Source organism: Pecten maximus, chromosome 6, assembly GCF_902652985.1.
Source record: "Pecten maximus chromosome 6, xPecMax1.1, whole genome shotgun sequence".
NCBI classification, from domain to species: domain Eukaryota; kingdom Metazoa; phylum Mollusca; class Bivalvia; order Pectinida; family Pectinidae; genus Pecten; species Pecten maximus.
Genome location: NC_047020.1, coordinates 37654847 through 37672425, shown reverse-complemented (window position 1 = coordinate 37672425; position 17579 = coordinate 37654847). Strand labels below are relative to the sequence as shown.

Sequence of the window (17579 nt, the reverse complement as noted above, 5' to 3'; positions counted from 1 at the left end):
TTTCTATCTCTTCTGTTAACAATGCCACATTCAACTGCACAATATGACCCATTTTGACATTTTTTTTAAACTATGCAAATGTCAAAAGAAACTTGCTTCATTGTCTCCAGTGTTCCTCATGATAATTTATTCCTGAGTAAACCAATTGTCTTCTAACGCACGTGCGATATATTCAGACAATATAAAGTTCTTCGGTAGAAATATACATATGGTATATCATTATAAGACACATAATCCCATATCAGTCGTGAAAGGAGATGAAAATGCCAACTGTAACGCGATTAGCATGCTTCAGACGGCAGAGACCTATATGCAAATGAGATTTTGACACAATTATTCAAAGGTTCTGGGCATTAAATCGTATATAAGAATCTTATTTACGGTATTCTTACTCGTACTGGTGTATGTCAGATTTACCTGTTTCCCGTTAACCCAATAAGGTATGTGAGAGATGTACAGTAATGCGGTATACCGAAAATGGAATAGGCGTGTCAGATAACTGTATTTTAAACAGAAAACCGCATATGTGATTCCGAAAACCGCTATTTCATTATGTTTCATTATGGTTATACCAAAGATATGTTGTTGATCAATGGTGATTAGAAATGAACTGATGGTAACGTTTTCACTACACCTCTTCTCATATTGAGGTTGCTATTTCACCTCGATAAGACATAAATGTACGCGTTAGATTTTTGTTATGAAACAAAGACTCTTTGCCTTCCGGAAGGGCTGGTTTTATTGTATGTTTCCTGCGAAAGAGGAGATACATTTAATTTTAATACTGGATCTTCTTGTTGTTTTCGGGACATCATTTTCGAAGTTAAAGACAACCTGATGAAATTTAAAAAATAACTGCATCATCCATATTCATATTTTGCTGTGTATTTCACAGTGAAAGCAGGTTACTGCGACATTCATTTCGTATTAAAAGGTCAATGTAGTATAAGAATTGTATTACTACCCTTATTTGTGTTATATTACATTGTAGTTAGAGGAGAAGAAGGAACATATTTTTGTTTGCTCTCAAAATGAAAGTTCTATATTTCCTTTTAGATTTTTCAAATATCTTCAAGTAAATGTATGTTTTGTTTATATCGTCGTTTTATCGACTTTTCAATAAGAATTGCGATTTTGTCATTTTTCGATATTCGCGTGTGTGAGTTACTTATAAAATGAATAATATTGAAATTGAAACAATATCGGTAAACATATCCTATTTTGAAATTACACTTTAATTTATTCTATAATTTAGTGGAAACATTGACTGCGGCTACGCTGTTACCTTGTTTGCCGTCATTTGAGGACGTTTCATTATGAATTCATTATTTTTGCCAAATGTTACGTCATGGTTTCAAATGTGCTTTAATGTTGCATAAAGTTATATGGAATAAGTATTTTCTCATCATTACGAAATATGTTTTCTTTTTCTTTGCAATTTTCCATGCCCTTCCTCAATTTGTTTTAACAACACAAAAAAGTTCTTAAGAAATAATAAGAGCAACACTTACGATTGAAAATGAAAGTAAACACCATGGGTGGGACTCCTTAGGGCTCCGTAAGTTTATAATTTACTGCAACGAAAAACAAAAATGACTATCTGTCTGCTAAGAACTAATAATAAAACAATAGAAATTTTAGTTATCACAAAATAATAAAAGTAAATAAACAAATAAATAAAATAAAACCGAAATAATACAGATTGACTTTAAATATTATTGGATTTCTGCACATTAAAGGAATTAATGTCGTGTATTGTAATTGTGACTGTGTTGATGAGTGTATTCGTTGATGAAGCAATTATCGTCAGCACATATAAAGTGTACTGATACAGGTTTTAATTTTTTTTCAATATCTATGTATCATTAAGAAACATTAGTCATTCTTAGTATGTGTTATTGACTCTCACAAGACGTTATTTATTGAATTAATTTCATATGGGTCACAATCCCTATTATAAACATCTGAATTATTACTTATCTATTTATTTATTTACTTATTTATTTTATTTTATTTTTAATTTCTTGTGTTCCCTTGTCATTACAGGAAACCTGTATATAAACCACCTATGTGTTTGATAGCATCAAACAATAAGCCCTGCCTAAGATACAACCTATCCTAATATCTACCACACTGGTATATAACTGCAGACAGCCATGTCTTTAGAGACATTCTTAGAAGACAACGAACTACGTACAGTCACACCTGCCTTAGAGACCACTTGTCCTTTACCATCAAGGATATGTAGACGCTGCTTAATTTTCCTTAGAGGTTCCCCGTCCTTGACTTACGATGTAAATGGTAAAGGTAAACCTGCCTGTGAGACTAGCTGTCCTTGATCATGTACGATGCAAAGACGCTGCAGAATTAGTCATAAAGGATTCAAGTCATGACTATTTGATGTATACTGTATAATTGAGCATACTTTAGAGACCACATGGCGTTTAGCCTGCCCTGCGTTAGGGACCACCTTATCTAAACTGTCAAAGATATACAGACGCTGTAAATCCTACCTTGGAGGATTCAAGTCCTTGGCTATTTGATGTATACTGTATAGTCAACCTGCTTTAGAGAACACATGTCGTTTAGCTTACCCTGCCTTAGAGACCGACCTTTCTGAACTGTCAACGACATATCGACGCTACCAAACCTGCTATAGAGGATTCAAGTCAGTGGCTATTTGATATCTGCTGTACATTTAAACATACTTTAGATACCAGATGCCCTTCAGTTTGCCCATCCTTAGTGATATGATTTACTTCCATCATTCACCGCCTCAAGATTTCTCTGTTATCCACTAGGATATGGCAAATAACACGTGCTATCAACAATACAAAGATGTCACGTCAACATTTGTTGCATTGCAATATTTTGAAAACAAATGAAGAACTACGGACATTGCATCAATACATTTTTATAATGGACGAAGAATAATCTCCCCCTGTCGTAATTTGATGGGGAAATATCCAACTTTTGGGGCGACATAGTTGATTGTCTAACCCTCGGCAGCGCTTCAGGTTAAGCAACTAAGAATGTTACCTCTCGGGTTAGAGATACTCCTGTCATCCCTTCAAGTAAGGGGACGATTATACTACAAATCCTAACTGTAAGATATGTATACCAGCTGCCAAAGCTGTCTTAGATGTTCTCTGTCCTTACATACTAGATATATATACTGTATGGTTAAACCCACTTAAGAGACCACGTGTTATTGACTATAAAACAGAGAGAGTTACGGATAAATCGAATAAAGTCAAGGTCATGTTGTTTCTCATTTCGGATTTTTTAAAATCAATATTCTATGATTTCATGTGTTGTTTCTTTTCTCGTCATCACTTACGTGTAGATTAATAAAAAGGTTCAGTGAATTGGATTAATTTTAAGTTTAATTATCGCATTGAATATGTGCAACTACCTCCATATTGTGTTTAATTTTGTATTTTGTTATGAGATGGGTTTGTTCCAATTTTGGTGTGTAACTTATGTAGAATTACTTCACACTTTCAGTTTTTATTAGGTATTGGAACTTAATCAGGCAATAATCTACATTCATCGACATGTTTGTGTACGTGATATATTCGTCTTGTTCAAGGTTTGCATTTCGAATGGCTCATTTGAAATATCACAGTAACAGCTATCGCAGTAAGAATAATGTAAACCTTTCGATTGATGTGTGAACTTTCGGCATAACACTGCTCAGATAATGTTGACAACAATCTAGGCAATATATGTATTGACGTGTTTATTGTGAAAAATTACAAGGCATGATTGTGCGAAATGTGATCCCCGCGAACTAGATCCTACTGGGACAGCTGCTTAATATTACTCCCGTGAAATTTAAAAACTATACAGTAATTTTCGGAAATGAATTCACACTAACGCTTAAGGACAGAAGTGGGATTGTCGTGTGCAGTTTAAATCCGTTACTCTTCATCATGTATTTCAAGCAGTAATATAATCAACTGATCATGTTATCACGTGTGAATGATAGGGCTAATACTTACTTAATTTGATCTATTGAATTAATGCGTTAACGGTTGGCTAAACGTTTCCATTTTTACACTGTCGGTCTCGTCTAAACTATCATATTTTTTTATTTAACATTTCAAATAACGTTTTATTTTATTAACACCTTTCGGTTTTCGGTATACACTTAAAGATATATCTTGAAATCTTCAAAAAACAATTGATTGTTTATAGCGTACGTTTACACTTGACATTATCTTATATAAATTGTACTTCCTAGAACTGAAGTTTACTGTAAAAAAGTATTGTGTCATCTGAAGTTAAGTGTCGTATGCAGCTAATCTTGATATTCATATTATCATAAATTTATATTCACCATAATGCCATTCGTTCGCAACGTCAAACCACGTATATATACGTCCAGACTATTTAGATATATTTTCCTCCTTTTTTTCTATTTTTACAGTCAACCTGTTCTGTTGTAGTCATTAAAGTACTGTAACAAATTTCAAAATATCTCGAGAATTTTATATACATTTTACTCTCGGAGCCCATATTTTTCGTTCGAATTCAGCAGGATCTTCGAATGATCAGGGTTCAAAATAACGAAGAATAACTATACGCCCTTCACGAGAAAGTCACTGTTTTAAAATATTAAAAAGTGGTCGACATGCATGTATGTAGGCACTACATGTACGTAGTTGTTGTAGCAATGATGGGTTAAGCAAACATCCCTTAACAAATGCTGTATATCTGTTTTTTGTTTATTTATTTACAGAACAAAAACGTGTATATGATCCCCCCGCAGTTAAGTTGTTTATAATCCGCAGGCTTTCACAAGCACAAACAGTAAAATTAGTCAAGTTCAAAGAATTGTAGCTTAGTACGTTAAATCCATGATATAAGTTATTTAACAGGGTAACCAATTACAGTAAAAACCTAATTAAAAGTAAAATGTTGATGAAGCAACTTTTATGCCGTAGTAGCGACTAATTGCGTTAGCATGCAGATGTCGGGAACTTTGAAATTGAATCTTTAGACGAATACACTTGAATATGTCTGGGAATCTCAAATTGTGTTAAAAACACGTGTTGTATTTTAACAAACGCTGTAGAATGTCTCACCATGACAACCACTATGGAGTTGGCAGTTGTCATCTTAACACGCGCCAGAGAATTGGAGATTTTGCGCGAAGGTAATAAACATGAGATTAGCAATAAAGCGGTAAGGATTTGCTTCTGGTGGCAAATCTTGATGATTTCGTAATATTAGTTTTCGGATATCCCGAAGTCATATATCGAGCACTTTATAGTGATCTTTGATCCGTTAATTACATCGTTATTCTATTATATAATGTGATTATATCATTATTCAATTAATGATCAGTTACTGTTAAAATTAATTTTTTAGCAAAGACGAGCGATTGAGAAACAAATTTTCCTATATCATAGATACATACATATTCATATATCCATGTGTGTAAGAAAGAAATGTATCCACATTCACTATCAAATTGATTTAAAAGAATTTGAAATTATAATTTCTACTGGCATTGTCTTGGTACACCAAATACATGCGTGATATTAATAAGATGATATCTGATTTTAAAAAAGGGTTGCTTATCATATATCAATTTACTCAAATCACTTAATCAAACGAATAAGTTTACACTTCAATTGTTTTTATGGCATAATTATTTCAAAGTACATGTATGATAAAATCATCAAAATGGAAAAGAAAATCTTCAGAACTTACCTTTGTCTAACTGATTTTACCATTTATCAGCAATTGTTGCAATGTTATTTATTAGAATAATCAAATTGTTATAACAAGATACGAGTTTATATATGTAGAAGATTTTGTTCAAGAAACACTTACATATTTTGCTTACCTTGATAAAATGTAACTTTTCTTGCATGGCATTCTTCATCCTAAAATTAAAACGAACTTGTTCATTGTCACAACTGATATCTTCAGAGTCAAACAGACAGATTATTGCCATGCCGTTATTATTATTTTAAGTATGAGCAAAGGCAAGGTAAAGCAGAAATTGATTGTGACATCATAAAATGGATAATGACGTTACGTCATCAATTGAACCCGATGCAACAAAATGGCTTCCTCCGTTTGATTTCTGTCCTCCAATTTCTTTCTTTTTTCTTTTTACTTTAAAACATATCAGGTGCAAGTTTGTCGAGTATTATATGATAAATACTATTTTAAAGTTGTTTTAATTTCATGTGAGAGTCTAAATACTCGTCTCGAAGTTCTAATTTGTGCTCGCCAACTCTCGGAAAAAAGACTGGAGATGTCAGTAGAGCGATCGATAATAAAGATTAATAAAATAGGAATTATTAGTCCTCTTTTGACTATAATTCAGGATTAAATAAAATGATTTAAACAATAGATACCTCGATTGTTTTATTTTGAATATAAACAGGTGTCTTAAATACGTATTGCTTTAATAAACATCTTTTCACCCGTGTTATGATCAGAGTGTAGTTTTGTCTCAGTACAAAATCATCTTCCCTCAAATAAGAAGATTGAACGAAACCAAAGTGTAAGGATATCTTTAAAAAATGAGTTATTGATACATATTTATATTATTAATAGAAACAATAAAAAAAGTTAAAGATAATTCAATATAAGCAAAAGAAGCTGACAATGCAGATTCTTGACAATAATAATACGATAAACAAACCAGGATATGAAGAAAAACAACTTTACGAAAGTTTCCAGATTTGTAGAGCTAGTCAGTAGAGGATAGAGAGTTATTATGAATTTCGTTATTTTTATATTTAGAACTTTAAATGCCATTGAATTGAAGCTTAGAAAATCCATCTCCAGTTATATCATATTAAGTTTAAACACAATCAAAACTTTTAACTGAACAGTTTGTCTTTGTTAAATTACTCGCCTGGTTTAAAGTGCAGTTGGAATGAATCGATTTCTGTTTTAATTACTTCTCATAGAGCATCGGTAACAATGAAGGCACGTCAATTGAGAATGGGGTAATTAAATCCACAATTAAAATAGGCAGTTGGACAGAAAATAAAACCAGATTCTAGAATTTAGTCAGGATTTTGAAATTACATAGTTAAGTTCTGAACTCACACAAAATACTTTAATTATATGAAGTGTAAGAGCTCCAATGATTCGAATCAATACACAGTTGAAGAGTACATGATTCTTTAAGATTTTAAAACTGCGATACTATTATTCATATCAATTATACATTCCATCGCAATATTTACATCCATCGATGAGAACTCGAAATTGACAAATGATACATTGTTTAAAAATATTACCCTAACCTCTGATAAGATAAACGTGGTCCATATCCCGTATTTAGTTGGTAAAATATTATCCAATCGAAACATATTTAGTTGGTAAAATATTATCCAATCAAAACAGAGATATGTACACGCTATACCTGGCTATGATTAATGGTTTTCACTAACCTGGGAGTTAGATTGTATATTTGTCCTCACTAGCCTCCTATTGAGTGGTAATGGCGGCCTAAAGTTATTTTCCATAAGACCGTCTCCTTTTCCACCAGTAAAAGTCAATTCCCGTAGTAAATGTAGCTGAAAAAGAAAATATTAGCGTTCACCATTTATCATTTGATAATTAGGAAATACAAATATCACTGTATCTTGTTTCTATATTTGAATTCTTATTTGGACATATATATATATATAAAGTAAGATAAAAGAAAAGCAGGAAATGTAAATAAAACACAATTTTTAATTGAAAAATAGAGCTAAACGCTTCATCAAAGGGGCTTAAATAGTAGTAAATATTAGTGAAGACAATACAGTGTTGTACTCATGACGATGGATTAAGATGTTTTCTTAAATGACAATACGAAATCAACATAATAGACGTATAGGTAAACGCAAACGTTAAGAACAAAGTTTGTTGCAAAGCATAACATCACATTAGGTAAGACATTGTTGCAAGAAAAAAAAGGATTCCAACCAGAAACGAGTAAGATATTGCAGTATTTTCGTTTCCATAATCTAAAACAGATCTTACTTAATCAAATCACAAAACCCCGAAAATGTAAATCCCTGAGGATATCATGCGAGTTATATACCATGTATACGTACATAAAATGCAGCATAAAACGATTTATGATTTCCATTCAGCAAATTGTGAAGAAAGTAGCTCTCCTCATACCAAACAACCTACCATAAACAAAGGTTACTGTGCATCTGTGCACTTAAGGATGTGTCGGGCAGTTCGGCTAAACCGTCTGGGTCAATATCATTCCACACCGCGTTACGGATGATTGTGGTTTATTTGAGACGTTGGTGGGGAAATGGTGTATACAGATAAGTCGTCATTGCATTTAAAGCGAATAGTGCTGTAACATGCCCAGGCAGTTTCGTTAGCTTTGTTCTGTATATCGTGTAATTGGTAAATATCATTTTCAGTCTAGAATTTTAAGTCATCGCTGACTAATAATATTTGTTAGGACTGTAGCCAAGCAGACACTAATAATGTTTTATTGCTATCAATATTTATTTCTGTTTTCTAATCAAAGTGGCAGAAGGTTGACTTGTACCTTAACCGTAAATTCCTAGTCAGTACAATGGATGGGTGAACACTTTTGACTGAAGATAACATTATGAATAAATGAAAAAGGGCTTTCAAAACAGCTTTTTGAACCCTGATTAATTGCAGCTTAATCTAAGTCATTTGTCACGCTACTCAATAAAGAATATTCAGTGTCATCATCACCTGCATGGAGCGTGCAGTCGGGAAGTATGAAATTTTACATGTGTTAAATGTGTAGGTTGATTTATGTTCGGGATATAAAATGTTACACTTTGCTGTCATTCCGTCACAATATTTACTTTTCAATATAAACACACACAGATACTGATCTGTTTTTCACTTTGTTTGTCTAAAGGCCATTTAATTTGAAGAAGTTATATCGAAATATAGTTTATACAGTAGGACCAAAATAGGCAGCTTGCCTATCTCCAGCGGGAATGTTAAAAATAATCGAAAAAGAGTACACAAAAAATGGAGATTGCCCGATATCAAAAGAGTACCGTGAACGACAATATATGGAATTCAGCTAAGGTGACTTCACCTCAAATGATTTAAAGGAGGGAAAAAACAACAACAAAACATTTTAAAACACAAGACCGGCTGGTTATTTTCTCTATTTAGTATTCTTTGTCAAACAATACTCGCCTTTTTTTTTTAAAGTCACTTACACAAACACACATAAGAGGTCTAAATTGAGAACGTACTCCTGCCTGCAGCGTGACCATTGTTTTTTGTTGTTTGTTTGTTTGTTTGTTTGTTTGTTTTTTTTTACAATTACATGAAAGTTAATAAAAGAGATAAATTAAAAAATATAATGCAAAAAATATATATGATTTTTGTACTGTTAGGTAGTTATTGCTCAATTTAAAAGATTAAAATATTCCGTAGTGATAAAGATATTAAATCTTAAAATTTCATAATTATCTTCTACAATTGTTATCTTCGAGGATGAGATGCTTGACGGCTATGCTGATTTTAACTTCATGGGAAACAGATTTATGATGATTGCATATTTGTTATTAAAATTCTGTTAAAGATTATCACACATTCACTTATCCGCTAATTATATTTTTGATACGAAAATACTTTTTTTGTCTCGGTTTCAACGCTCCTTAATTTAAGAAAATCATCTTACTTAATTTCCAATATGAAAGGAAATTCGAAATTCAGGGAAAGTTTCTTGAAGCCCACCCCCACTCCCCCTCCCTCCTTAACTTTTTTCTTCTTTTCTCCTTGATCTCCCCCAACCCCTCCCCCTAACTGCTCATCTTTTCCCATTTCTCTCCCCCAATACTCTTTAACTTTTCTCTTCTTTCCCCTTCTCTTTCCCTTCAACCCTCCTTACCTTTTCTCTTCTCTCTCCCCCTCCCCTCCTTAACTTTTCTCTTCTTAACCCCTCCTCGCCTAACTTTGGTTAACTCAAATATTGGGTTCTGTGACATATTTATGTTAAGGAACTTCATTAGTTTAAGTAACATTGATGAAATCTGGTCCTGCTGCGCTGAAATTGAAATCACTTTCAGATGGAAAATATTGATATTCAAACCTTTTATAATTCATCTATTTTAAGACAATTATAAACATTTTATTAATTTAATTGATAGGTTCATTATGTTTTCGAATATAAATTACTTCAAATCATATGCTATGTTATTGCGTTAATTTGATAACGCGTGTTTATAGTTAATTAGCAAAATACTCGTGCTTGATTATAATATTGCTATGCGAGGGACTTCTTATGCTTCCTGTACTAAAATTGATACCTAAATGAGTCAAAGTGGATTTTAAGTATCAGGTCTGAAGCTTATTTATAGAACCAATATAGTTTTCCGTAATTGAAGCCTGAATATTTGTTTGACAATCAGCGTAATAATGATTAACATTTGAGGAATGGTGAGGATATAACTTAACACAGTCACTAATATACCGGAAATTACATCATATAGGTCAAATGTTTAAGCTTGTTTTGTAGTAACTGTATGGCTGATTAGTCACAACTGTCAAGGACATAGAAAAAAATTAAGACCTGTTCTTCTCACATAAGAATTTTTTTATCATACAATGTAAATAAACTATTATGGATGCTAAGAAATATGTGTATGGAAATGGTAATAAAAAGATCATTGTCTTTCAAAGAATGGTAATTCATGCCAGTGCCTTGCTTTGGGGTACACCATGTCTGCTAGACTATTTAACTGACACTAGACTACAGAAAAACCTTGACAGATTCAACTAATTGGCATTTCTTTCCTTAAGACCAATTTTGTGATGATTGGGACCTACTAGTTTGGGCGTTAGGTTATTGCTTAGGTTTAGCATGTCAGACATGCTGTGTTGGTTGTTTAATGTTTGCCGTGTGCAAAAGCCGTTCCTCCATTACATAGTCATACATTTCTTATAGTAGATCCTTAAATTACACAAACAACGGTCCAATGCAGCATTCTGTATTTCCTGAACAAAAGCAGTACATGAGCTGATAACCGCTGGTTTAGTCCCGGTTGAGACTTTCTTCAAAAATATTGTTATACCGTGATTTATTTTCGATATACCATCAATTTAACGGGACTTTTACAAAATTAGAAAGACCTTTCGATGAAGCCTAATATTCAGCAATGCCAATAATAACATCTGTAAAAAGTGTTGACTACTTCATCTTGTTATCAAATATCCATCATGTCTGAGAGAGAAGGGAAAAGAAGGAAAAATATCTTTCATAGGACCAATAAAGATCGTTCAATGGTGGGTACTAAGATGTATCAGGATATCTTGTTCATTATAGATACGTACATTGTTAATTCTTTTATGTTTGAGTTCGACTTCGTCAACGTGATTTCTGATATATAGTTATCAAATATTATATCACTAAACATATAATCAAATCTTAAGATGCTTCTTTTGCTTCTTTTATAGGGACCGCGGTGGCTGAGAGGTTAAAGTGTCCCGAAACTTTATCACTATCCGTCCACTTCTGGGTTGCGAGATCGAAATTCACGTGAGGCAATTGCCTTTTACTGACCGTAGGTCGGAAGCTTTTCTCTGGGTATTCCGGCTTTTCTCGACCTCCAAAACCAGGCACGTCCTTAAATTACCCTGGCTGTTAATAGGACGTTAAACAAAATAAACCAAAAAATATTTGTTAAAAGGTATGGGATCCCCCATCCATAAAAAATGGTTTCTTGTTTCAGTTACATGTTGCTCCGTTACCCCATGTTCTACATGCATCTTGAAGAAGTAATACGGTTATGCATATGTAACTATTTTGGCATATTGTACTCTTATCGTATCGTATTCTTTATTTTAAGAATGTTCACTTGTTCCATATTTTGGATATCTAGATATATAATCTTACTCTGGTTTATACTATTGTATGTCATCTGTTGTTTTATCATGAAGGTAATTTTCCTTGCATATTTAACCGTAACAACACATTCTAAAGACTGAAATGAACAATTTCAGTTTTACCCTAACCCTGTCTGTGTATACAACCCTATCAAATAATCCTTTCCCCTATTAGGGACAAATTAAGCATCATTTTACAACCCCCTTTACCTCTCATTCCGTCACCCCACAAAGCACTCACATCCGATCAAAACCAAATAACGTCCATTGTAACAAAATTCAGCAATAAAGCATAGACTTAGTATGGGAGAAAGACATGGACACACCATTTCAATCGGAGAAACCAAGAATACAAAGAACAGGATACCAGCTTATCATAGTCTTACTATGTGATATATTCTATGTTATATGCTTACAACATAGACGAACTATGTGAGAAACCTGGACACACCATTTCAATAAGAGAAACCAAGAAGACAAAGCAGGATACTGGCTTCTTATAGACTAACTGTAATATGGGAGAGAGTATATGCTATATGCCTAGAACATAGACAAACTATGGGAAAAGGACATGGACACAACATTTCAAGCAGAGCAACCAAGAAGACAAAGAGCAGGATACTGGCTGTTTATAGACTTACTATACTATGGGAGATATTATATGATATATGCTTACAGCATAGACGAACTATGCGGGAAAGACATGGACACATCATTCCTAACGGAGAAACCAATAATACAAAGAGCCGGATACAGGCTTTGGGACACACATCCTTTTCATGTTGCAGTATATGCTATATATATAATGGATCGTGTTATTAACACGGTATGAGTGCTTTGAGCTTCGTTTTGCGTCTATCATGTTTCCCATAGTTAATGTGTGAATTGCGTGATTGTCACACCACAACATCCTACCAAACGAAGAGGTAGCGATTACAGCTCACGTCTTTAAACAGATAGGATTACCAATTTGGTAAAATATTTATAAGCTGATGCGGAAATAACACAAGATGATTCAAACAATAACAGCTATTACGACCATGTGTACTTCCACTTAATTGAACCACGCAATAGCCTTCGTCTCTTTTTGGATATAGCATACGTTTTATGCAAAGTCTCCATATTATTTACATGTGCCTAAATCAAATAATACAATACATTGTAGTCAATAAAATATATCATATTTAATAATAGAAAGTGTCAGGAAAACAACAAAATTACAGCAAACACTATCAAATACGAAACTGTGCATTTTTTCCGTTTTAAGCCAGTATAAAACGATAAAACAGTTCATAATAGAATTAATTGGATATATAATATTGTCATCCTTGTAACTGGAATATATATAACTGGTTTTGGTATGGGTGTTTGGTGTTGATATCCACTTTAAAGTCTATACGTATGTTGGCTTTTTGCACGTGGAGTGTTGTGTCGTTCTTTGAAAGTTGTTCGTGGAACTTATTCGTGATGAAATATGAAATTTTAACTTTTAAAGCCGTACTTCCTAAACAGTAAGCATTCCTGGTTTACATTTATTAAGAAAAATATGGTATGATATATCAGATACAATCACGTATCCATTAAGACCCTACAAAGATACGATAGATATAAAAAAAAATACACCATTCATTTAATAAAGTATGTATAAACTTGTAATTGTTAAAAATAATGGAACCATGATGGCCGATGACGAACGAAAAACCTAACATGGATGTTTAAAACGTCCCGATATATATGCGCACATCAGTTTCAATTCACCAAGACAAATACATTAACAAATGAATCAGTCACTGTAACACGCTAAATGCTCATTTCACTGACGTTAACGACAGTTAAATTCAAAATGGCGTGATATATGTGTTACCTCAGGAATAACGCTATCATCATTTGTCTAATCTGAGTTGTTTAATGGTATTTTAAGGACATATCCTGGCGTAATCAATCTACCATTAATAACATTTAGCATATCAAATTGTAGAAAATAAAAAAAAAGTTTCTCGAATATAAAAAAAACAGTTGATTACATTTCCTATGGTCTAGATATAATGTACTTTGTGCAGTAGTTGATCGTGTTTATTGGCATTGTAATTCAGTTACAATGACATTAGACGGAAGTAATTAGTGATGTCAACAATCCCCGCAGAGTTGGGTCCGCAGCATACTGTACAAAGGCGATTCAAATATCTAAATTCTTAGGAAGTTGTATATTGAGTGTATTAAGGACTAGTTACAATTAAAACATGCACATGCTCCATAATACATGTTAATACGCAGGTCATATCCTACCGCGGATACGTTTGCACGAACGCAATGTTTACTGCCGCATGTTTAACTCTATTGGGACAAGCTGTTGCACCAATGCAAGCGTTGCGCTAATGTCTCGTAATATAGATGGAATGTAACCTTTTTTGCTAGTCATTCTATGACGTGATAAAGATTGCGGCTCGGTACCCGTTCTCTGTATATGTTTCTTATATGTTTGAGATGGCTCAGAGTCACGATATCAAATCCATTTGGGAATATTTTGTTTTCAGTCGTGGTAAATCACAGAGTTATCCGCGCTACGTCACTGCACTTTCTGTCCGATTGTTTTGAAAATGTTCCGTAAACCAGTGCCTAATATTCTGGTAATTCGTAACATTTGACTCATACGGTTCGATGTGAATAATCTGCTAACTGAGGGCCTGCAGATAAGAGGCTTGCAATCCCTACAAATCTTCACAATAGTATGATGTTTCGGCTATGTAACCGTCTATTTTTCAATAGTTATGAGAAATGTGACGTCAGTAAGAAACAATATGAAGTACTGTTTTTTTTTCTCGAAATCGCGCTATTGTCCGTCACGTTCAAAACGAATATCTGATTTTGTTTGGGTCGCTGATGTCATTAACGTCGGGCTTCAGATTGCAATTGGTTGTTCGAATGTTTTCCTTTATCAGAAATGGTCGATTTGGTCTATCTATTTACAACTAGTAAATATAGATATAAAACTTACCTGATCTTTTGATACATGTATAGGCTTATTCAATATTATCCACGTGACCGTCTCGTGACAGCCAGGTTGTGTGAGTGACCCCTCATACGTAATGAAGTAATCTGACGTAGGCAACATTTGTGATACGGAAAACCCTTGTATGTCTTTTTGCATTCCTAAAACAGAAATAAAAATCACATGCAGAGTCTAATTAGCAGTCAACCTCATGTAACCAATCATTTCATTTCTTATTATCTCTTTCATTTGCAATTTATCGTGATTAGTATTGGTCTCCACATTAGTGTTTAAATCACCCGAACATTCTGACGAAAATGTCAAGAGTGGCTTCCCTTTGATATTTGACTTCAATAGTGTTGTGCTTTTTACCAAAATTGCTTTACAAAAAACTTGAATATAATCATTAATCAAAACCACAAGGGAATCTTGACATTTCAATCGCTCTTTGATATTTCAAATTTTTTATCTATTCTCTTGTGTATTTAAACTTTTTTTGTTTTCTTCTTATAGTAATATGAAGGCGAGTTGAAATAAATTTGAAAGGAGAATATAACAACATAAATCACAACGAAGGAAAGTGGAGGCGTATTATACACAACAGATACTCATGATAAATGTACTTCTATTTTGTTTTCTTGTCTTCGATCCGAGTTCTGATTTCTTTCGAAAATGTATCCAAATTGAAATTAGGACTCTGTAGTTGCTATCATTGCATTTAAACATCATACTAGAATTACAAACCTCTATGCTGAATACTTTTTGACATGTCAACAAGTTGTCCAAAATGTTCGTTTCCTGATTCTGTCACCTTAAAGAACAAAAATAGATACTTTTGCATAGCATCAATACAATACATTGTTATACTGCTGTGACGTAACTACAGTATTGACGGTTTTTCTTTGACGTTAATTTAAATTGTCTCGTTACACCCCGCCGGTCACCAAACAAATCATAATTGTAGTTCGACTTAATTAAGATCGTTACGTCGATAAATGTATTTTGTAAGATAGTTTTGAATACCACCTGCAGACGACCTCCTGTAATGCTAATCAATACGGCCAGCAGAAAAGACATATAGGAAGATACTTCAGGATAGATGATACCAATTTGAGAAAACCAGTCAACTTGATGACATTTTTCACCCGAATTATTTTATCGAATTTTCGCCAATAATATGTCCATAAGTAAACTAAAAACGTATCACAATTTGAATGAAAATGAATATCATGTGACAGGAAAGTCTATTGGAATGTTTGTTGAATATATGACGTGAAATATCATAATGTACCGGATGTAATTAAGCTAACAAATATTTAATTGAAATAATCATGTTTTGTTTTGTTGGAGCAACATGTCGAATATGTCTGAATGTGGTCAATACATCAAAGAAAAATTGACATCTCGGTTGTTTGTCGATGTGACACAGGTAGTTAAAACAAATAGGTCAAATAACTGTCGTCTGCTCACAGACGAATCGATAAAAGAGCGAGCTTTACTAGGCATGGTTCTGTTGTCCCAACTGTCTGAGTGATATTTTTAAATCAATTAAACTGAAATTATATTCAGGAGTATTGTTCTGATACGATCCATTGTAACCCAAACGTTATTTTAATTTGGATGAAAGTCACTAGGTGCTTTAACGTATTAATGCAATTACAAGTGCACAATAAAACTACAGGCATAGTATATATTTCCTTTAGAACTACACAATACTCTTCACGCTGTGCAAGATCATACTGTTAAACGTCTTCAGACTTTACTATTTAAATCGTTTGTTTTATACTTGTTATTGTTTGATGTGTTTGTGTGAGTTTTGGTTTATTCTTATATACATATGCATTCTGTCCACTCTTTCGCTTTTAGTGTCGCTCTAGATCACTAAATTATGAGCACAGTATTCATATATTGTAGCATAAAAAATGTATTGTAGACCGTCGGGTTGAGTTTTGGTTTAGTTGTACAAATTAGCAGACGACGAGGCACTGACCACTGATTGTCGACAAGATTCGATGGCCAATTGAAAGAATAAATCACGATTTTGAATAACACTTCTAAAATAATTAAATTTATATCAATTTATTTGAATACATCTTAAAACAATTTAATACTAGACAGTAATATATCATATTTGTATCGTAGAAAGCAATCGTTGTATATGAATAATTACAAAAACAAAACAATGGTTTCTGCAGAAACTAATGAGAATCAATCGCCGGAAGAATGTTATATTCTCCCCTAGACCTAACAACTTACCATGGCCATAACAGATATTGCCGCCAATCCGTGTGGCGACAGGAGAGCTTGTGATGCATTTGTGTATAATTCTCCGTTATAACCAACTATTTGTATCTGAAAAATAAAATAATATACAAAACATTTAGAGATACCACCTTTGACATATCAACACATCTCGACTCCAATGTCACACAAGTGTACCTTGATCTGTCTGTGAGAGTTATATAGACAGTACCAAGACACACAAGAGAGCAACACCTTGGTATAAACCCAGTAGTGGACGCATTATGCCGAATAATGAGTATTGATGAGTTGTTAAATTTCGCAGGGTTAATATTTTACGGTTGTCACAGTCAGACCTGGTTCGAGGGTATAAAGTTTTGCGCAAATGCACCTTGTAAGCATTATGTAGTAAACACCTTTATACATTTGTTTGTATATATCGATATTTGCTGGGTTTGTATTTTCATTCAATATTTAACAT

At 33.3% G+C, this 17579-nt stretch overlaps 1 protein-coding gene across 1 annotated transcript in view; it reads right to left on the bottom strand.

Annotated features, from left to right (window-relative positions):
- LOC117330171 (carbonic anhydrase-related protein 10-like) overlaps positions 1–17579 on the bottom strand; it is a 215134-nt gene that overhangs the window by 2629 nt on the left and 194926 nt on the right. Inside the window, exons 4-9 of the mRNA XM_033888393.1 lie at positions 17114–17209; positions 15602–15668; positions 14864–15018; positions 7428–7553; positions 5858–5897; positions 1512–1574 (exon numbers count right to left, since the gene is read on the bottom strand). Coding sequence (XP_033744284.1) covers positions 1549–1574; positions 5858–5897; positions 7428–7553; positions 14864–15018; positions 15602–15668; positions 17114–17209 — 510 coding nt within the window. The 3' untranslated portion in view covers positions 1512–1548. The remainder of the gene's footprint in view (positions 1–1511; positions 1575–5857; positions 5898–7427; positions 7554–14863; positions 15019–15601; positions 15669–17113; positions 17210–17579) is intronic.